We start from the raw sequence: 23,298 nt of genomic DNA, 5'->3' as shown, positions 1-23,298 counted from the left end.
ACAAAATTAATAGCACACTAAAAGCAAGAGGAATGGATCTTTCATATATTCTCCCTGCCAGATCAAATAAAATTCTACATGCCCAGTCCCAGGACTGTGCTGAACACTCTCCATCAACTGTTACTCTTCACAACAATCCTATATGGTAGGTGTTAGCATCATCATCACTTTACATATGATGCAATGGAGGCTCAGAAAGATCGAGAAACTCACCCAAGCTTGCACAGCTAGTAAATGGCAGAGAGTCAAGAGTCTTGACTCCAAAATCCATACTATTCACCTGGTAGTACAGTACTTATTACCACAGTCTAGATGAAAGGGTATTGGGTTCCAGACTCGGCTTCATCCCTTGGGCAAATTATTAGACCTTGTTGAGTAGTTTGTCATCTTTAAATGAGGGCAACGACAGCTGCCCAGCCTTCTCCATAGCATCCAGTAATGCTGAAAGAGTTAACGTATGTGCAAATGCTGTAAAAATTATGGGGCACTATGTAGATGTAAGATTTTGCTAATTTGAGCCTTGGTTACCTATCTTTATCCTTCCAAATGGTTTACTGACCTAAAAATAAGTTTAACAGTAGTTAAATGATTTTTAATATTCCCAAGCAAAAATCTAGTATTGGGAAAAAAAAAAAAAAACCTACCTTAGACATTCTGGAAAAATGCAAAACTACAGAGACAGTGAAAAGATCAGTGGCTGCCAGTAGTCTGGAGGGAATAGAGGGAGGGATAAACAGCGGATTTTCAGGGCAGTGAAAACTATTCCATAGAATACTATAATGGTAGATACATGACATTATACATTTGTCCAAACTCTCTGAATGTATAACCCGAAGAATGAACCCCAATGCAAATTATGGACTTTAGTTAATAGCGATGTATCAAAATTGACTCATCAATTCTAACAAAAGCACCATACTACTGCAAGATGTAAATAATAGGGGTAACGGGCTGTGTGAGGGAATGTATGGGAACTCTGTAATTTATGCTCGATTTTTCTGTAACCTAAAACTGCTCAAAAAGAGTATGAATTTTTTAAAAATTCAACCTTCTAAAACAAATACTATATAGAAATTTAGAAAGTAATGATCTTGGTGTTCTAAAAAATGCCTGGAGAAAACCGCCAGAAGACTAGCAGAATGGACTCTCCGGAGCCAAGCGTAGACAAGAGGCCCACGGAAGAGGGTAAAAAATGCCTGGAATACATGACCGCGTATATCCTATCTTTTCAGACCAATGTTGTCAAACACAATTTTATGCCATGATGTAAATATTTTTGATCTGCTCTAATACGGTAGCCACTAGCCACACTGGCTACTAAACACTTGAAATATAGCTAGTATGGATGAGGAATGGAATATTTAATTTTATTCAATTTCAATTAATATTTAAACCACCACATGCAGCTAGTGACTATCATCATGTCAGACAGCACTTTAGACAATTCAAGAGATCCCTAGAAATGTACGAGTATTAACTTCAGAAGAAAAGAGTTACCTCAAGAGACTATTCAATGAATGTAGTTATGAAACAATGACACAATTAACTGAGCTGGTGAAGGACTAAGTAGATGGTTCAAACAACTAGGAACCAATAAAGCCCATCTGCAATTGTTTTTCACTTTAAGTCCCATAATGTAACCAAAGTGACCACTTTTCCTTTAATTCTTTCAATATTTTGAAAACATGCCAATTAGTTAAACATCATTTGTGCTTCCTGAAAATAGAGTACAAGTCAAGTTATAATTAGGAATATTTTTTTCAAGTTGATAACCCAGAGAAAATAAAAAAAATTAAGGGTCATAAACAAGTGATTTTTGCAGACACAAGATAGTCACCTAGTTTTTTTTAAACGAAAATGCAAAAACTAATACTTAATCATGTATTTCAATTCCACGTCATAGTCAAGTGGAAATCAAAAGGAAAAATGATGCCCAGAAAAACATGAGCCAAAAAAAAAAAAAAAAAAAAAAAGTACATGAGATAAGTAAACAAAAATGAGACAGTACAGACACACATGACTATTCATATCCAGCTGTAACCCAGAGTGCTGCCTCAAAGGGTCGTTACCTCTTATCTTGGTCATTTAAAATGCTAGTTGATTAAACCTCAGTTCCTAATTCAGACTTCTGGTCCTTATCCCAGTGGCATAAAAGGGAACTTATGTCCTCAACTGTAGTGGCTTTTTAATCGGAGTCCTCCCCTGGGAGGCCTATGAAATCAAACACTGAGATTGGCTCCCCACTCTCAGGGAACAAATGAAGGGTCCAAAGTGACAGTTCTGAATCCCTAGAGTACATTCGGTCCACAGCTTCTCTTTCATTCCTTCAAGTACTGGATCTTTATTTTACAGTACAAAGAGAGGGAGAGAAAAAGAAGTAACTGAGAAGTAGTAACAACCTTATGCAGAAAGACATGAAAATACCCGACCTTAGAAACAGGCCCCCCCAAAGCCAATTCTTGACACTTTGCTCAGATGTAAACCAAACCTTTGTTCTTTTTCAAGATGGTAAATTCGCATTAGAAAAATATTTCGTAATTTCACACAGGGGTGATTTTTGAGAGTATTCAAACACATAACTAAGTAATATTAAACAGCCCCGAGTGATCAAGCAGGACGTCCAACAGGTTGAACGTTTCAGTATGTTCCACTGTAAGGAAAAAGAGACAGGGTTTTCACCTTTCCAGCGCCTTACCCTGCGGATTTCCACTCCTGGGTCCTGAAAGCCCTGTACCCCATTTGTTGTGCAATCTTTTTCGAACTCCACCCACTGACTCCAGAACAAGTGGAATTCTCCCATTCTGGAGGTCTCGATTTTCCTGTATCCAGGGAGACACTGAAAACTCCTTGACGTGAGTCAAGTAAGGCAAGGGGAACGGTCCAGCCTGCCTCCCAGATTAACAGAGACCAAAGGCCAGGGTGGGGGAGGCGGTCAAGTTTCCGTTCACCCCCCCCCCCCCAAAAAAAAGAAAAAGAAAAAAAGGAAAGAAAAAAAAAGGAGGGGAAATAAAGAGCAAGAAGGAGGAGGGAGGCTAAAATGGGAAGACCGGCTATCACGCGATGCTGCCCCCAACTCTGCGGGACCCAGGTCCTCCAGCATCGTCTTCCCATCGCCGGCCCCACGTGTAACCAGGCCGGTGGCGCCCAGAGATGAGCCCCAGGGCCGGGAGCCGAACGGTCCTCCCAGCCCCGCGGCGCTCGCCCGCCCGCGCAGTGGCGGGGAGCGCAGAGGGGGCGGGGGAAGGGGGGCGCAGTGCAACCCCGGCTCCCGCGCGGTTATCTTACTGCGCAACAGCCTCGCCCGCGCCGCCCCGGCGCACCCCGCAGCGCGCCCTGCGCACCTGCCCGGTAAGAGCAGGACCGGCCACTGACCCAGGCAGCCCCCCGACGGCGGCGCCCAGCGCGGGGAACACAGGGAGCACCGAGAACACGCCGAGGGCGGGGGCTGGGAGAAGGAACACCTGGCGCCCGGGGCTCCCCGGCGCCGGCCGCACGTGGCTGTCACACCTGGTGCGCCCCCGCCTCGCACCCCCTCCCCCTCACACGGGGCTGCGCCCCCCGCCCTCTCCCCGCGTCTGCCACGCGCCTCGAAACCCCAACCATCGCTTCCTCCCACCCCATCCATCCCGGTCCCAGTCCCCCCCCCCCACCTGCTCCCACTGTCGTCACCCCCGGGAGGGAAAAGGGCCGGATGTTCGTCCCGTGGCTAAAGGTAACCGGAGAGAGCGAAGATGTGGACCCCGAAAGAGCTAGCCCGAGCATTTCCCCTGCCGGCAACAACGCGGACGCCTCCCACACTGACCTTCTGCCGCGGGCTGCGTCGCCGTCCGCCCCGTCCGGTTTCAATAGCCTCCTCGGCGCCGCCGCCTCTTCCCCGCGCTGCCTCCTCTACCCGCGTCGCCATGAGGTGACGGCAGCAGCCAAACAAGCGGCCCGACAAGGGGCACGGAACCTTTCAGGGCCCCCGCGCCCCGCCCCTGAACCCCCACGGCCAATCGCCGCATGAAAGGCTTGCCACGTGACCGGAGGAGGTTGGCCCCCGAGGGGATGGAGCGGGATGGGGGTGGGGAGCATTGAAGCCTGGGCTGGGCTTTTGCAGGGCCGAAGGGCGAACACAGGCCGCGCGAGCCTGCGCAGACAGGGAGAGGGACTCTGAAGCGGACTGCAAGTCCCAGCAGGCCACGCGGCCACGGCTCACAGACCCAGCTCAGGATTGGCGCATAAGGCGGCATTCTGAAACGGGGAGACTATCCTCTGAGCTGCGCATGCAGCCTACTGGGACTTGTAGTTTTCTGGAATCGATGAATCGGTACCGGAAGGTACTCTTTATTATCCTGAGGGAAAAGTTTAGAAATATTGCAGTGTTGGGGAGGGAGCTGAGTGGGCATACGTTGTTGTGTTTTTGTTTCTGTTGCTCCTCTTCGGAATTGATGCTAAATTATTTAGGGATAAGGGGAAATCGTGACTTTCGCGGCGGGAGAGATGGACTAGCTTTCAGAATTTGAGGTCTCTGGCTGGAACACCTGCCCCGAGTCCTGCTCTTCTACCAGAGCTGTTTACCTGTCCCGAGCTGCGGGGTTGGTGCTGTGTCCTATTCACCTTGACTGAACCGCCCGGTCTTCTAACACAGTTCTCCATACTTAATACATGTTGAATGTATCCTATTTTCTCCGCTAGTCGTTTCGTTATTGAAATTTTTAAACAAGTGGAGTTTGCTGAATCGATTTTATTTTCTTGACAGGATTGGGGCGGGAGGTGCAGTTTTGCTCAGAAATATTCCCTGTTTCCATCTGATGGAACCAGATCTCTAAGGACCGAGTCGCTGAAAGTCACAGACCGTCATGAAATTCTGATAATTAACTCATTATGAAAATTTGTGTAAATCCTTTACCATTTTTTATTAGAGTTGAATACAAAACAGTGGTATCAGACGCTAAAAATTTAATAATAGACCTGAGAGTAAATTTCATTATTGTGGAAATTCCATCTATGAATTTTAATTATTTCTATAAATTTGGGGAAAAGTACCTGTATTTTCTTTCATGGGCAGAACACCTCAGTCCAGCTTTGAGATTTCAAAACTAGAGCAGTAGATAATGAACTCATACCCAGATTCTATATAAAGCTGATGGTCTCAGCCACCATGCCTCACCTTCTTAAAGGTAAAATTCCCAGCAAGATGCATAATAAATATGTGGGTAATGCTTTTTCAAACCTGTTCAGGGAATGGAATGTTAAAATGCACAGTAGTTAAATTATGGTACAATAGAACACCATGCAGCTACTAAGAATGATCAACATTTTTAAAATATGACCTAGAAAATATACATAGCATAGTGAGCTTTAAAAAAAAAAAAAAAAATTCCAGGAGCGCCTGGGTGGCTCAGTCAGTTAAGGTGCCAGCTCTTGATTTCCGTTCAGGTCGTGACCTCAAATTTCTTGAGATAGAGCTCTGCTTGGGATTCTTTCTCTCCCTCTTTCTGCCTCTCTCCTGCTTGCGCTGTCTCTAAATAAATAAACAAACTTAAAAAAATAATTTTTTAAAAATAAAATAAAAATTCCAGGGGCGCCTGGCTGGCTAAGTCAGTAGAACATGCAACCGTTGACCTCCAGATTGTGAGTTCAAACCCCATGTTGGCTGTAAAGCTTACTTAAAAACAAAAACAAAAACAAAAACATTCCAGGGGGGCCTGGGTGGCTCAGTTGGTTAAGCATCTGACTCGTGATTTCGGCTCATGTCATGATCTCACAGTTCGTGGGGGCCAGCCCCACGTGGGGCTCTGCGATGACAGTGCAGAGCCTACTTGGGATTCTCTCTCTCCCTCTCTCTCTGCCCTTCCCCCTACTTGTGCACACTCTCTCTCTCTCTCTCTCTCTCAAATAAATAAACATTTTTAAAAATTCCATTTGGGAGGGATGGGAGATGGGCAAAAGGAGTGAAGGGGAGTGAGAGGTACAGGCTTTCAGTCGTGGAATGAATTACGTCACAGGAATGAAAGGTACAGCATAGGAATATAGTCATTGGTATTGTAACAGCACTGTATGGTGACTTGTGGTGAGCATAGCATAAATGTATAGACTTGTCAAATCATTCTATTGTACACCTGAAACTAATATAACATTGTGTGTCAGTTATACTTCAATAAAAAAATCCATTTGTGTAGAATTGCCTGTATGTTTATAAACAGATATTTAGAAGGATATTGACCGAAATGTTAATAATGTGTTTCCCTGGGTGGTGAGATTTGGGAGTATTTTTACCTCATGGTTTTCTGTATTGTTTGAGTATAAGTATGTATGGGGGGAAAGTCAGTAATTATCTTTGTTAAGAAAACAAGGGGCGCCTGGGTGGCTCAGTCAGTTAGGTGTCTGACCTCGGCTCAGGTCATGATCTCACAGTTCGGGAGTTCGAGCCCTACATCAGGTTCTCTGCTGTCAGCACAGAGCCTGCTAGGAATCTTCAGTCTCCCCCTCCCTGCCGCGCTCTCTCTCTCTCTCTCTCTCTCTCTCTCTCTCAAAAATAAATAAACATTAAAAAGAAAGAAAACAAAAGAACTAACTTACCTCAAGTCTTAAAAGATGAAAAATACTGTATTTATTTTATTTATACATGTTCTTATTTCAAAAGGGATTTAGGTTGCTTGTAAACATATACACCACATGCCACAACACACGTGTGTATGTAGATGTATAGATCTATATCATGTTATTCATTCATTCGTAACTATAAAAGGGAGGGAGGGAAATGAGAATGAAAGTAGGAAAGGAAAAAGAAGATGAAGTCATGGGTGACTTGAATCCATAGAACACATGCCTTGAGGTCTTGTACACAAGCTGGAGGTGAGCCAAATTTTTATTCTGAGCTTCTTGACAGCTGAAAAAAGAGGAAAACACAATTTACAGAGTGATTCACAACACTGTAACATAAAAACAAAGTGGTTGCTCAAGAGAAACATAGCTATTACTGCTCCTGAGAGAAATGTGAATTTTAGAGGATCTATAACATCTTTAATGTAGGCAATGGTGGTTTTTAAATCTGTTCACAGTTCTTTGATGCTCCTTTCTTCAAAAGGTGGAGTTTGATTCCCCTCCTCTTGGGTGTGGGCCAGGCTTAGTAAGTGGCTTCTAAGGAATATAGCATAGCAGAGGTGATGCATAGCTTTCAACACTGGTGAGACAAATAGCTTCTGCCTGGCCCTTTAGGTCTTGGATCATTCTCATATTCCTTGGGTCAGACTAACCTGATTGTTTTCCATATACCCTTTCTTTGTTTTGATTTTTATCTTAAATGTCTTCCAAAGGGTCACTGGCAAGCCTTCGTCGAAAGCTCTATAAAGCACTTTGCTGGGATCCATTGTTGGGGTTATATTGTAGGTTTTCAGGGGCCATCATTTTTTTCTTTCTGAGTCTTAAAAAGATACCCCGTAGTCTGTCTTCATTAATTATTTTCACATTTGCTCAAGGAATTGTCATCTGTTAAGAATTGTGCCTACCTTCGGGCACCTGGGTGGCTCAGTCGGTTGGGTGTCCGACTTCAGCTCAAGTCATGGTCTCACAGCTCACGAGTTCGAGCCCTGCATCGGGCTCTGTGCTCACAGCTCAGAGCCTATAGCCTTCTTCGGATTCATTCTGTCTCTCTCTCTCTCTCTCTCTCCCCTCCTCCACTCATGCTCTGTCTCTCTCTGTCTCAAAAATAAATAAACATTAAAAAAATTCTTTTAAAAGAATTGTGCCTACCTTGGAGCACCTAGGTGGCTCAGTTAAGCATCTAACTTCAGCTCAGGTCATGATCTCATGATTCATGAGCTCAAGCCCCTCATCGGGCTCACTGCTGTCAGCTCAGAGCCTGCTTCAGATCCTCTGTCCTCCTCTCTCTCTGCCCCTTCCTCCATGCATGCGCTCTCTCAAAAATAACTAAACATTAAAAAAACAAAACAAAACTGTGCCTGCCAGGAAAGTGAAGGTCACAAGTTCCTCCTTGGTTAGGGGGTATTCTCCCCAGGTGCCCTAAGGGCTATGTATATAATTTAAATATGGGCCCATTTATTCAGATGTTTATGAAACAGCCATGATTCTGTGGCACAAAACAGTTTTTATGAATAGTAAGTTCAGTAATGCCCCAGCTCTCTGTTGTTTCACATACTCTGATAACCATGCAAGGCACTCAAGACAGACTCACCACTATTACAGAGCAGAGATTCTGTTGGCCTCATAGACATTATCAGGGAACTGGAACCCTTAGAATTCATAGCTGGACACAGGGCCATTTGGAGGTTTAGCCTATAGTATTATCCCTAAGGAAACAGTCTTCCAACTTGTTAGGTTCTAATACCCTGTCATTGCAATGTTGAGGACAGTCTCACATATTCTAAACAATATGTCTTCAATATCATTGATTTTGCCAATTTGAGCCCATCTCTCTCACCTGTTATACTAGCTAATAAACTACTAATTCCACCAATGAAAACCAATTTCTAACCTTCATTTTGCTACCTAGCAAAGCTGTTGGCTTGAGCTGTGGCTGACAGAAGCATCTGTAGGTGTAATATGGCATATGGACTCTCTGATTGATATAGCTGACCACCTGTGGTGTGTAAAGTCCTGAGCAGAGTCATTGGTAGCCCATAATTTAATGCAACACACACACACACACACACACACACACACACACACGCTACTAAGACCACACTTCTTGATGACAGTAAATTACAGACCTCATCATACTGTAAGGGCCAAGGCCAGACTGCCCCAAAATGTGCCACTTTAGTATGCAGATTATTTCAAGCTAAAAATAACCAAAGCCCAAAAATACTCAGGAAGAAACTTTGAACTTCCCCTAACTGCCTAAGAGAACATAGAGGGCCTGCTCCAGAAAGAGAGCTGGCACAGTAGATGACTATGTTATACTGTGGACTAGGTATGGTAGACAAGAATGAACCCAGCAAGGCTGTTTGACCAAATTCCTCTTTGTGTCCCATTGTTTGAGTGGCCCAGCAAACATTCGTTTACCAAACATTTACTCTTTCATCTTTGGGTAAGTTGCTTTCCTTCCCTTTGTGGTCCCAGACCCCTACCCACTTCTCCTTAGTTCTGGAGGACCTTTACACTTCATTTTGCCTCTCATGTCTGTGTGGATTCCATGTACATACATAATTAAATATTATTTTCTCCTGTTAATCTGTCTTTTGTCAGTTTGATTCTTAGACTACCTAGAACAATGTTGAAGGATAGAGGGAAATTTTTCTTCCCCAACAATACCCTATAACATAATCAAAAGTATTGACAAATCTAGAGAAGCAGTGTGTCTATTAGAAGAATAGAAACCTAGGAGCACCTGGGTGGCTCAGTCCTTTAAGCTTCCAGCTTTGGCTTAGGTCATGATCTTACGGTTCAGTTCGTGAGTTTAAGCCCCGCGTCAGGCTCTGTGCTGACAGCTCAGAGCCTGGAGCCTGTTTTGGATTCTGTATCTGCCTCTCTCTCTGCCCCTCCCCTGTTTGTGCTCTCTCTCTCTCTCTCTCTCTCTCTCTCTCAAAAATAAATAAACATTAAAAAAGAGAAGAAGAAGAATAGAAACCTAGAAAAGGGAGAGTCAGGAAAGCCTGGCTCATAAAACCATCTAGGCAATGTTTGGGGGGGAGAGAGAATCCTAGTCAAAAAAGAAAAGAGAACTTCAAAAATAATGGCCCTATTCACAAGCCTAACTACTAGTGTGGGGATGGTGGCCCCATCATCCAAATGTCTTTGAACAGGGAAAACTGTGTTGATGTCTTGCCAAACAACTTTACCATTAGAATCTGGCTCCCTCTGTGGATCTGACTACAGAGAGTGAATGTAAATATGTGTGCATTTCCATTCACTGAACCACTTCCCTTGCTTATTGTTGATAAAGGGACATTTTGACTTTGTAAATCAGGCCCAAGAGCTGTGTTCTGGAAAGAACGTATTGCGAGTGGTCCCTCCGGGAAGCCTCTCTGGTGCCCAGAGTGTCTTAGATGCACCACGTTATCCATCCCTATCAGGCTGTACTACTCATCCCGAGTCAGCCCCACTCTGCAGTATAAAGGCTTAATTGACTCTTTCCCGCAACCAGGTGATAAATGAAGTGAGGGTGAGGACTGTGCCCATCAAACTCCTGTATTACCAGTGCCCAGTAGAATGTCACACTGAGAGAAAGCTCCCATTACATACTTGAGAAAAAGAGCCTCTGAATAGATAAAATGTCCTGATCCCTCATTTTTCTGAACCTGTACAGATGAAGACCAAACCCTCAATCCCCCAAAGTGGTATTCCTTTGTGCAACCTCTTGGGGAGTCTCCTGGTAGCAACACTTCCCCCACCGCCCACCACTACACTGAGAAGACGTCAGCAAGCCACAGGACCAAGATCGGCCCAGAATAAACTTGGTGGCAATAGAAAGTTTTCATTCATCGAGTAAACATTTGGGCACCTACCACATTCTGAGCTCTTTATTAGACACTGGGCATACCACAGTTTAGAATAAGGGCTCCCAGGCCAATACTAGACAGTGACATACACAAATGATGTAATTCATAAGATACAGGTATTGCAAAGGAACTTCTTGAGGGTTATTTTCTACTGCTGGTGAAAAGATCTAAGGAAGGTTTAAGGTAACATCTAAGCTGTGTCTTAAAGGGTCAACGGGAGTTAAATTAACCATGCCAGTTTAACTAGTCCACCTCAGTATTTTCAGAGAAAGAAAAGCTCCTAGTAGCCTATAAAGCCACCAAGAGTATTACTTCATCAACAGTTAAATTTCTTGTGGCACCTGGGTGGCTCAGTTGGTTAAGCGTCCAACTTGGGCTCAGGTCATGATCTCATGGTTTGTGAGTTCGAGCCCCGCATCAAGCTCTGTGCTGAGAGCTCAGAGCCTGGAGCCTGCTGTGGATTCTGTGTCTCCCTCTCTGTTCCTTCCCCGCTCACAGTCTGTCTGTCTCTCTCTCAAAAATAAATAAAGATTAAAAAAAAAAGAGTTAAATTTCATGTTTGTTGGATACTACTGGGGCTGGAGGCAGTGGAAGGAGTATCTGCCTTGTCATAGAACAGAGAGCTTATTGTTTAATTCGATTACCCAATAGCATCCTTGCGAGCTAACCCTGATTTTGGTGCTTATAGGAATTTGGCCAATTGCAGGATTTGCTATACACTTCCACGTTGCTGGCAGACGCTAAAAGATTTAGGCAATGATTTTACTTTATACCCGGATTACTCAAGCATATTGATGGCAGGTCACGGAGTGTACTATCAGACCGGCACACACTGGGGAGCCAGCTCCAGCAGGAGGTGGATACTTCCAAAATTCTTATCATGTCTGGAATATTGGGAGAGTACATGCGTTTCAAGAACTCAAATACGTATATTGCACATTTGAGTATAGGCATTCATGAATTTTTGTTCTGATTTCCCCAAGTCTGAGCTTTAATTATATACTTTCAAAGAAATGGAAACTATGTATATAAAGACAATAAAGAGCACAAAACATTCATGGGTTAGGCTCTATTAAAAGTCACCATATAGGGGCGCCTGGGTGGCGCAGTCGGTTAAGCGTCCGACTTCAGCCAGGTCACGATCTCGCGGTCCGTGAGTTCGAGCCCCGCATCAGGCTCTGGGCTGATGGCTCGGAGCCTGGAGCCTGTTTCCGATTCTGTGTCTCCCTCTCTCTCTGCCCCTCCCCCGTTCATGCTCTGTCTCTGTCTGTCCCAAAAATAAATAAAAAACATTAAAAAAAAATTAAAAAAAAAAAAAAAGTCACCATATAGAGGAGCCCGCTGGCTCGGTCAGTGGAGCATGTGACTTTTGATCTCAGGATAGTAAGTTCAAGCCCCACATTGGGTATAGAGATTACTTAAAGACAAAATCTTTTTAAAAATCCCTCTATAAATATCAACTTTTCCTTGAGAAAATATTCTACCTGAAATATTATCTCTTTTCAATGTTTTCCAGAGTTGGTCTAAGAGCCCCAATTTAAAATTTTCCTTGGATGATAAATTACATATTCCAGGTCTCCCTCCAAGATCTAATTTGGAGAAGAGTGGCATCTTTAGGAATATTTGTCTTTCCATGCATGAATACAGTATATCTTCCCATTTATTTAAGTGTTCTTTAATATCTCTTTACATCGCATGTACGTCTTTTGTCAGATTTTTTCCTAGCTTCCTTATATTGTTTGTTGCTAAGTGGTAAAATAAAAGTAAATGAAATATTTCAGACATAACAACAAACTGTAAAGCAAATATCACTGTCTGCAGGTGATGCATCAGTCCTCTTTTGCCAAAAGAATGTAACAATGTAACCAAACCCAAGTTCACCTGCCGGATGCACAAAGAGTCACTGAGATATGGAGTGGAGTGTGCAGCAAGGAAAGGGTTTGAGAGGTAGCCAAGACAGGAGAGCAAGACTCAAATACACCTCCCTAAAGGAGAGTCAGGGGAATTTATTTATTTTTTTTTTTAATTTTTTTTCAACGTTTTTTATTTATTTTTGGGACAGAGAGAGAGACAGAGCATGAACGGGGGAGGGGCAGAGAGAGAGGGAGACACAGAATCGGAAGCAGGCTCCAGGCTCCGAGCCATCAGCCCAGAGCCTGACGCGGGGCTCGAACTCACAGACCGCGAGATCGTGACCTGGCTGAAGTCGGACGCTTAACCGACTGCGCCACCCAGGCGCCCCTAAGCGGCTGACTCTTGATTTTGGCTTGGGTCATGGTCTCGCAGTGAATTCGAGCCCCGGTCAGGCTCTGCGCTGGGATTCTCTCTCTCTCTCTGCCCCTCCCCTGCTCTCATGTGTGCCCACGCTCTCTCAGAAATAAATACACTTAAAAAAAAAATAAAGGCAAAGGAAAAAGTTCTGGGTAAAAAGCTGCACCTGTGCTTATTAGTCTGCAGCTGCAGCGCGTCCCATTAGCCACATTCGGTTACCAATTTCAACAAGACAGTTATGTCACAGATCAAATTTAATGTGAAGATGATTCATCCACATATTGGAGAGGGAAAAGGGAACCCTGAGGTCGCACTTGCCGGAAACAGCTATTGCTCCTAGGACTGGAGGAAACAGAGAAGTGGGAAGTACTGGGGTGACCAGCGTGGAGGGGGGTCCGCACCTCCGATGAGGGGGGCACTGTCGATACCGGGGTCTCTCAGGGAAAAGCTGCAAATGGGAATTAGCTGCTCCCGTTGAAACTAACGGCAGCCAGGTGAAATTGATGGGGACAAAGCTAGAAACAGGTCCTTTCCAGCACGTCCCATTGGCAGGGCCTAATGGAGAGCAGCTGGCCCAGGAGAACCAAGGCACCTGGAGGGGCGGGTGTGAAGTTCTGAGAGGGGAGCTTAAGGCTCAGCACAGGTCGTCAACTTCTGGCTGCCTGGGGTCCTGGAGGCCCTCGGCTCAAGGTGGCTATAGTGGTGTCAGTGGCTGGATCTTGGGGAAGACTAGGGAGGGGAGTCCTGGCAGAGGGGTCTGAGTGACCCAAAGGGCAGAGGGACATATTCACAGTGTCATTATCAATGCTAAATTTCTTTTTTTTTTAATTTTTTAATGTTTATTTATTTTTGAGAGGAGAGAGCGAGTGAGCAGGGGAGGGGCAGAGACAGAGGAAGACACAGAATTCGAAGCAGGCTCCAGGCTGCAGCTGTCAGCACAGAGCCCGATGTGGGGTTTGAACTTGCAAACCGTGAGATCATGACCTGAAGTCAGATGCTTAACCGACTGAGCCACCCAGGAGCCCCATCAATGCTAAATTTCTAACAATAATTTTTCATCTAATCCAATGTCCAGTCCGTTTTCAAATTTACTGTCTCATTTTTTTTTAAATTTTTTTAACGTTTATTTTTTATTTTTGAGACAGAGACAGAGCATGAACGGGGGAGGGTCATAGAGAGGGAGACACAGAATCTGAAACAGGCTCCAGGCTCTGAGCTGTCAGCACAGAGCCCGACACGGGGCTCGAACTCACACTGTCTCATTTTAGATATATGATACACAATTAATATCTAATACACATATTAGATATAAAATACATACATAATGTATCTGCTATATATTTTTAAATTTATTGAGGTGAAATTTGTATAAAAGTAGCCATTTTATTATGCTTTTTTTGTTTAAATTCAACTTAGTTAACATACAGTAGTCTTGGGTTTAGGAGTAGAACAAAAGTAGCCATTTTACAGTGAACAATTCAGTGGCATTTGATACATACACAACGTCATGTCACCACCACCTCTATCTAGTTCCAAAACATTCCCATCATCCCTGTAGTCATTAAGCAATTTCTCCCCATTCCCTCCCCCAATGAGCAATCCTTGTTCTGTCTCTATGGATTTACCTATTCTGAATATTTCATATAAATGCAATCACACATGGGGTGCCTAGTGGTCTCAGTCAGTTAAGCATCTGACTCTTGATTTTGGCTCAGGTCATGATCTCACGGTTTGTGGGTTTGAGCCCCGCATCGGTCTCTGTGCTGAGCAGCGCCCACTTGGGATTCTCTGTCTGCCTCTCTCTCTCTCTCTCTCAAAAATAAATGGATAAACATTAAAAATAAATACATAAATAAATAAATAAATGCAATCATACGTGACCTTTTGTCTGACTTCTTTCACTTAGCATGATGTTATGTAGATATCTATACATCTATATATATCTCAATACCTTTAATACCCTGAAAGAAAATTTTTTCCCACCAAGAATCATATACCCAGCCAAAGCATAGATAGGGAATGAACTCAAGAGTGGCTATGTAACCTGCTTTGGCTATTGGAAAGTAGGTAGAATAGACAATATCGCTTCTGAGCAGAAGCTTAAGGGTCATCTCTGGTTAGCTACATTGTCTTTTCCTCCAGTTTGACATTGATGTCCCAGCCAGGGGCCTCTCCATCCCCTTGGTCCTGGGAAGGAGAGGCACAGACCTACAGCCAACCCATGAGGGACACATAACACACCTGAGAAAGGTTTGTTGTTGAAGACCAGACAGGTGTTGGGATCATTTGTTACCAAAGCGTAACTTAACCTTGGGTAACATACAAAGGGGTAACTCAGAAAAAAGAAAAATATGAAATCCAGAAAAAGGGACCCAATCGAGCAAACCGGAGAAAGGAGGCCTTGACTGGAAAGAGTGAACAGTCCAGATCAGAACAGAAGGGAGTAGGTTTCCTGGAGGGATGTCTCCTGAATCAGATAAAATGACTCAATTACCTGAGGTGTTAGAATGTATTGAAAAGAGACTGCATTGAATGTATTCGTAGCAGAGACTCTAGAAGAGAACTGGGTCATAGAGGTATAGAAAATTAAGCACATAGGGGCGCCTGGGTGGCTCAGTCGGTTAAGCGTCCGACTTCGGCTCGGGTCACGATCTCGCGGTCTGTGAGTTCGAGCCCCGCGTCAGGCTCTGGGCTGATGGCTCAGAGCCTGGAGCCTGTTTCCGATTCTGTGTCTCCCTCTCTCTCTGAACCTCCCCTGTTCATGCTCTGTCTCTCTCTGTCTCAAAAATAAATAAATGTTAAAAAAAAAATTAAAAAAAAAAGAAAATTAAGCACATAAAAACATAAGGCAATAGTTAACTCAGAGACAAAAAAAGTTGAACAAGAAAACTACTATATTCATAGGGCACTATATGACTAAGTTGTAAATAATATTCACATGGAAATAATGTAAAAAGGAGATTAACAAAATTAAAACACAGTTATGTTTTTATGGGGAAGTGCGTGTGCATGTGTGTGCTTCAAGTTTCTTTAATTGTTTCATAATCTTCTCTCCATTTTGTTTTCTCTTTCTGGACTTCCTCAAGCTAGAGGTTGTACATTCTGGAATGATCCCCTAATTTTTACCTTTTCTCTTCTATTTTTCTGCCACTTATTTTGCTCTGCTTTCTAGAAGATCATCTCAACTTTGTTTTCTAATACTTTAGTGAAGTTTTGACCTATGCCATCATATTTTAATTCTCTAGACCTATTTCCTGCTCTCTGAATGCTCTTTTTCTATAGCATACTGTTATTTTTTCATGGATGCAATACTTTCTAATATCTCATTTAAGATATGAGAGTTTCGGGGCGCCTGGGTGGCGCAGTCGGTTAAGCGTCCGACTTCAGCCAGGTCACGATCTCGCGGTCCGTGAGTTCGAGCCCCGCGTCAGGCTCTGGGCCGATGGCTCGGAGCCTGGAGCCTGTTTCCGATTCTGTGTCTCCCTCTCTCTCTGCCCCTCCCCCGTTCATGCTCTGTCTCTCTCTGTCCCAAAAAAAAAAAAAAAAAAAAAAAAAAAAAAAAAGTTGAAAAAAAAAGATATGAGAGTTTCTGTTTGTTTTAGGTTCATTATAGTTTCCCATCAACCTTTCTTTTTTTTTTTTTTAAAATTTTTTTTTCAACGTTTTTTATTTATTTTTGAGACAGAGAGAGACAGAGCATGAACGGGGGAGGGGCAGAGAGAGAGGGAGACACAGAATCGGAAACAGGCTCCAGGCTCCGAGCCATCAGCCCAGAGCCTGACGCGGGGCTCGAACTCACGGACCGCGAGATCGTGACCTGGCTGAAGTCGGACGCTTAACCGACTGCGCCACCCAGGCGCCCCGACCATCAACCTTTCTTCTAATGGTTTCAGCATCATTGGTGATTATTAACTAAACCCTTACTTCATTTGGCACCTTTTGTATTTATTAGCTGGAGGGTTGTTTGTTTTTTTTTTTTTTATAAAAAAGAACTTTCCCTCATCAATTCTTTGTGTCACTGACTCTTCTTCAAAACTCCATCTATGTCCTGAATATAGTAACCAAAGGGCAAAGAATAGCCAAGACAATTCTTGAAGAATAAATAGTTTGTCTAATCAAAAGAAACCTGGGCTCTTGGAGAATTGCCTGATTCTATATCTGAGTCAGGACATATAAAAGACGAGTAGGAAACATCTTGTGTACGTGTGCATATGCCTGTGTGTGGCTGTGTGTGTGTGTGAGTGTGTGTATCCAGCAAAACAATGAAGCTATATCAAAAGCTACTAACTTGAGTCAAAAGGGCTCCGGGGCCTACTTGTAGAAGCACCTATTGAACTAAGATAAGAATTTACAAATCAGCGAAGAGAAAAACTGTAATGAATAGACACACATCAAATATATTTAAACCCATAAGTTCATACGGATACTTAACTGACCCCTGGTCTAGAACCTCAATTATCCAAGTTGAGGTTTTTGTAATTCTTTGACTTTTCTTTCTTGGTCTCAAGGAGGTCCCTGTAGCACCAGCCATCACATACAGGTTCCAGGGAGCAAGAAGGAAGAAAGAAGGAGGTTGATTCAACTTTTCTGAGGATTCCCCTAAAGACTTTTACTTGCTTCTCATTGGCCACTCTCACTGGCTAGGAATGCTGTTCTCCCATTGCTTGCTTGCTTGCTTGCTTTCTTTCTTTCTTTCTTTTCCCCAAAGCTTATTTATTTATTTTTGAGGGGGTGGGGTAGGGGCAGAGAGAGAGAGAAGGAGACAGAGAATCCCAAGCAGGCTCCACACTGATGTGGGGTTCAAACTCACCAACTGTGAGATCATGACTTGAGCCAAATCAAGAGTCTAACTGACTGAGCCACCCAGGCATGCCCCTATCCCATTTCTAATTCCTAATATTATTTGTGCCTTCTTTTTCATCTTGATCAAGTCTTTCAAAAAAATCGTTTAGCTTCTCTGATTCTTTGTCTTGTGCTCCTGCTGCTTATTATTCTTCCCTTCTAATTTCTTTGTCTTCGCTTATTATGAAATCATTTTATTTTTCTATTTTGTCTTACTATGCCCAACACAGACATTTCTGAAAATATAGACAAAAACAGAGAGTTTTTAAAAAGGCACAACCAGCCTTAACATTTTGGTGTAAGAATCATTTTGGTGTAAGAATCATTTTGGTGTAAGCATTTTTCTATGCACATACATGCGCAATGCACACATACACGTGCGTTTTGGGGGAAGAAAAAAATGTAACCTTATTAAATATATTTTTGTTATTTGCCTTTTATATTTCATCTAACATACTGTGAACATTCTTTCCTGTCAAATACAGACCTCCGACACCATTTTCTTAGGCAGTGAACAAAACGCTTTATCCCAGAGAAATCACACCCAGAGCCTCCATGAACAAACAGATGCAATAGGGTCTGGGCCGACTAGGGAGGGGGCCTTTCTCTGCCAAGCAGGCATCAGCCAATCTGGGGAGCGTTAATCTCCAGGGCGATGACTCAGCTTTGATTTGCATCACCATAGTGCACCGCAGGCAATATATTTTCCGGTTAAAAGCCAAAGGTTTCCTTTAAACCTATTATTTCAAAGAATGAGACTTTTCTTTACCCAAATGGCTGGAAGAGCTGCTGCGGGCTCTCGAGCTGGTTTTAACTTCACCCTCAGAGCACCAGGAGTGACAGCACCTGGCAATCCTCTCTCTAATGGTGCCGCTCTACTCCTGCTTCTCTTCCGATAGTACAAATCTTTTGACTTTCGTTAAATATCTCTGTGGATTGGAAACAAGCTTGAGTATCTATCTTTTTTGAGCCCTTGTACGTGCTGGGCTGATATTTGCGTATAATGGTCGATCTTGTAGCCACGTACTTTTTGCGCGGTTGTGATTTCCTGTCTTTCTTTTTCTGTCTCTCCTAAATTGTGAGAGGGCCCTCATTTTTCTAGTTCTGTAGTATCTGATTTTCATGGTGGTTGTCTTTGTTGTTGTTTTTTACTGTTTACTGTGTTTCAAGATTATGCAGACGAAGTCATTCTGCTCTTTTGGGTCTTGCTTTTTCTGCTCAAACATTTTGAGATTCATGGATTCGTTCACATTCCCGGGTGTAGCTGTTATTTATTCATGTTCTTTGCTGTGGACTCTGGTGTATATTTCCATTCTGTGTTGATGGTCCTTTGGGTTGAGGGCAGCCTGAGGCTCCTAGAACAAACACTATTATGGGTATTTTGGCACATGTCACATTGGATATATCCTGCCATTTATCTTCCATTTTACTAAGTAATGGTAACTTTCTTCATAAGTAGTTATATCATTTTATACTCCCCGGGAGGGGACTTGCTGGTCAAAGAGAAGTGCGTATTCAACTTTGCATTTAAGTAATGCCAAGTTTTGCTTTCCCTCAAAGAGATTGTACCAGTGGACACGCTCGCCAGCAGTATATCGACCGTCCAGTTGTTTGACACACTCCCCAACTTGCTATTTTAAGACTTATACATTTTTGAGCATCTGGTGGGTGTGAAATCCATTACTTAAAATGTTTGCACATCGTTCCATTATATGGATGAGCCGTCACTTGTTCAAACGAAGATTCTGATGTAGAACATATAGGTAGTTTCCAATTTTCCTCTTTTATAGCCAAAGCAGCACTTGTCCAATTTGTCAGGATAAATTCCAAGAGTGAAAATGCTGAACTAAATGTTCTGCACTTTTAACATTTTGATCCATATCATCCAACTGCCATTCTGACGGATTTTACAATTTTGCATTCTCATCTACAGTATTTGCATTCCTTTCTCCCCATACCCTGGTCAAAAGTGGCTTTAAAAAAAAGATCAGGGGGGCCTGCGTGACTCAGTCTGTTGAGCGTCCAACTTCGGCTCAGGTCACGATCTCACGATCTCACAGTTCGTGAGTTCGAGCCCCCGCATCGAGCCCTGCACTGACAGCTCAGAGCCTGGAGCCTGCTTCAGGTTCTGTGTCTCCCACTCTCTCTGCCCCTCCCCCCGCTTACGCTCTGTTTCTCAAAAATAACTAAAACATTGAAAAAAAACTTCTCTTTATAATCTAATCTTAATTTTAGAAGTCAAATGATAAAGGCTTTCAGGAGAGCAGACCCCTGACTTGCCCTGCCCTATCCCCACTTCCCAGGAGTCATCATTTTTTTTTCCATTTATTTGTTTTCCCCCAGGGGCCATCATTTTAAACCCTTAGCAGTTTCATCTGTTTGCTTCTGTAGCTCATAATATGCTCATACCACTCTTTCTTGATTTTTCAGTTGTAAATTGTGGGAAAGGTCTCTCTAGTCGCCTATGCCGATACCAATTTCCCTGTCTTTAGAGGGGGCACACCTTTGGGAATTCTGAGCCTTTCAGGGTTCTGAAACATCAGAATGTCTTCCTCATCATCTGGTTACTGTTGCCTGCTTTCCTGTTTTTGTTACTATGAATTTATACCTTTTCTTTTTACTGCTTTACTGTCATTTAGTGGGATTTGTGGGTGGGGTGGAGCTAAACGCATATACTTAGTCTACCATATTCAATCTCAAAGCCCAAGATATCGTACATTTCAGAAAACTAAAAACCACTTTGAAAACAGAATTAAGGGGCGCCTGGGTGGCGCAGTCGGTTAAGCGTCCGACTTCAGCCAGGTCACGATCTCGCGGTCTGTGAGTTCGAGCCCCGCGTCAGGCTCTGGGCTGATGGCTCGGAGCCTGGAGCCTGTTTCCGGTTCTGTGTCTCCCTCTCTCTCTGCCCCTCCCCCGTTCATGCTCTGTCTCTCTCTGTCCCAAAAATAAATAAAAAAAAACGTTGAAAAAAATTAAAAAAAAAAAAAAAGAAAACAGAATTAAAATCGTATCTATTTTACAAAGGGTAAAAATAGGGTAACATTTAGGACACGGGATGGACTTTGAAAACCATCCCATGGCTGGCTCTGTCAGTAGAGCATGTGACTCTTGATCTCAGGGTTGTTAAGTTTGAGTCCCACACTGGGTGCAGAGATTTCTTTAAAAAATGAAAAAACAAAAAACCAAACAAAAACAGGAAACAGGCAATTCTACCCTTTCATTTTTCTAAGGAAGTAACTCAGCGCTCCCCTGGTTATTTTGCCCGAACAAATCTTTTTATCCCAGGCCTCTTCCCCCTAGGCCCAGAGCTTTGCAAATCGGGCTGCTCATCAGAACGACTCAGGGAGTTCATTAAAACAAAACAAAACAAAACAAAACAAAACAAAACAAACCTACGCCCAGGCTGCATCCGGAACCAGTTAGTCTCTCTGGGGGTGGAGGTTGGACATCTGCATTTTTCAAGCTCCCAGGTAGTTCTCAAGTTCAGGGTCACTGCTCTAGGCCAATAAATCTACTGGCTCAGCCGGTTCTAAAAGTGTGGTACTTCGGACTCTTAAGACGTGCATCCCAGTTTCTTGTTATGAAATTACTTTGTGTGTTGTCAGATTTAATAGTGTCTCTTTTCATGCCTTAATTTCACAAGCACGTGTTCTGTTAGTTCAATTACCAAAGGACACTAATCTTTCTGGTGGCATTTTTTTTTTTTTTTTTTTTAAGTAAACTCTACACCCAATGTGGGGCTTGAACTCACGATGCTGAGATCAAGGGCCACATGCTCCAACTGAGCCAGCCAGGCAGGTGCCCTAATGTATCTTCTGCCACACTCTTTCGGTAGTGGGGTACTCAGTTCTCACATCACATTTATAGCCTACAGTGTCTTCATGAAAGAGTTAATATTGTTGAATGATGTGGCCATTTTGCTGCATCTGGATTTTTGCGCTAAGTGATGGCAGAGAATAATATTATGTTCTTAATGGCTATTTTCATGATTATCATGTGGATGCATCAGTAGTAGTCACCAAAATCCTCTATTACGTTGAACTGATCTGTTCTATTAGGTCACAGGCTTTTTTATTTTCTTTTTTAAGTAAGCTCTAGGGCCAAAGTGGGAAGCGAACTCATGACCCCAAGAGTCGCATGCTCTCCCCGACTGAGCCTGCTGGATGCCCCTGTTAGGTCACGGGCTTAATTTTTTCCCTCAGCTATTTAAAAAAAAAAAATTTTTTTTAACGTTTATTTATTTTTGAGAGAGAGAGAGAGAGAGACAGAGCATGAACAGGGGAGGGGCAGAGAGAGAGGGAGACACAGAATCTGAAACAGGCTCCAGGCTCTGAGCTGTCAGCACAGAGCCCGACGCGGGGCTCGAACTCACGGACCGTGAGATCATGACCTGAGCCGAAGTCAGACACTCAACCGACCAAGCCACCCAGGCACCCCAAGATCTGAGTAGGTTACAATGATTTTTTATTATGAAGGACAACCCACTGCACTTGAGTAGAAGTCTACAGTGAAAGCAAAATGTGTTCTTAAAACTCAGTACTTTCTCAAGGAAGTTTTAATTTTTTTTCCTAATGTTTATTTTGGAGAGGGAGATGAGGGCGAGCGGCAGAGAGGGAGGGAGACACAGAATCCAAAGCAGGCTCCAGGCTGTTGGCACAGAGCTTGATGCTGGGCTTGAACTCACGAACCGCGAGATCATGATCTGAGCTGAAGTCGGACTTTTAACCGACTGCGCCACCCAGGCGCCCCTGGTAGCAGTTTTAATCCTAACACAAGCTTACATACCAGATAACTTTGAAATAACCGCATGTGATTAAAGCTTCATGAATATATATTTGTCATCTGTCATGACTCATTAGTTTTCTAAGCACCATCTTTTTCGGGTATTGTAACATGCATTTTGTAATTTTATTTTCCTATCAACATAGTCTGGAGGTAATCATTTATTAAAAAGGACTGTTTCCCCCTCAATAAAACTGATTATATAAACGGTACCCAAATTTCTGCCACTTATATTTTTAAAAGCTGAAAAATAAATTTGCTAAAATTAAATGCACCTAATTTTCACAGGTGAAAAAGGTTTATCTTTACTTTAAAATGGAGGGAAAAATCTCACTATTACTGGAAAGAACTCCATCAAATTATTTAAATTATATTGGGGCACCTGGGTGGCTCAGTCAGTTGGGCGGCCGACTTCGGCTCAGGTCATGATCTCGCGGTCCGTGAGTTCCAGCCCTGCATTGGGCTCTGTGCTGACGGCTCGGAGCCTGGAGCCTGTTTCCGATTCTGTGTCTCCCTCTCTCTGCCCCTCCCCCGTTCATGCTCTGTCTCTCTCTGTCTCAAAAATAAATAAACGTAAAAAAAAAAATTAAAAAAAAAATTATAGAAGCACATTCACAGTCCTGATTTTTATACCAAAGCTGTCAAAGAGGGAAATGAAATATTGCAAGGTAGATGTGATCATGAGGGGTTTTTGTTGTTGTTGTTTTGTAAACTTTTAAAATGTCCTAAAAATCCTATTTGTAATAGTTTGAGCATGAAAAACCATCTTGGTTACTGTGAGTCACAAGTATAATTGCTGCTTTATTTCCTAAAAGATAAGATTCTTTGGTTTAACTTTTCAAAAATTACAAATGGAGATTTCCCACTTTGTAGAAGTTACCACTCTTGCACAAATGGAGTTCCGACCTTGTAACTGAGTTGGCTGCGGCAACGGTTTTCACCCGCTTGCCATAAACTG

General features: G+C 43.1%; 1 protein-coding gene across 4 annotated transcripts in view; it reads right to left on the bottom strand.

The window, feature by feature from the left end:
- Window positions 1–3,959, bottom strand: part of TXLNG (taxilin gamma) — a 54,737-nt gene extending 50,778 nt beyond the window's left edge. Inside the window, exon 1 of one of the 4 annotated variants that reach the window (XM_058714283.1) lies at window positions 3,803–3,959. In XM_058714283.1, coding sequence (XP_058570266.1) covers window positions 3,803–3,904 — 102 coding nt within the window. In that variant the 5' untranslated portion in view covers window positions 3,905–3,959. Of the gene's footprint in view, window positions 1–2,695; window positions 2,898–3,802 lie in introns of those variants that run through there. The other 3 variants (XM_058714285.1, XM_058714284.1, XM_058714282.1) reach the window with 3 other exon arrangements.
- Between the last annotated feature and the right edge of the window lie 19,339 nt (window positions 3,960–23,298).

The sequence above is a fragment of the Neofelis nebulosa genome, chromosome X (assembly GCF_028018385.1).
Source record: "Neofelis nebulosa isolate mNeoNeb1 chromosome X, mNeoNeb1.pri, whole genome shotgun sequence".
In the NCBI taxonomy this organism is placed as follows: domain Eukaryota; kingdom Metazoa; phylum Chordata; class Mammalia; order Carnivora; family Felidae; genus Neofelis; species Neofelis nebulosa.
This window is presented reverse-complemented; position numbering and strand designations above follow the sequence as displayed.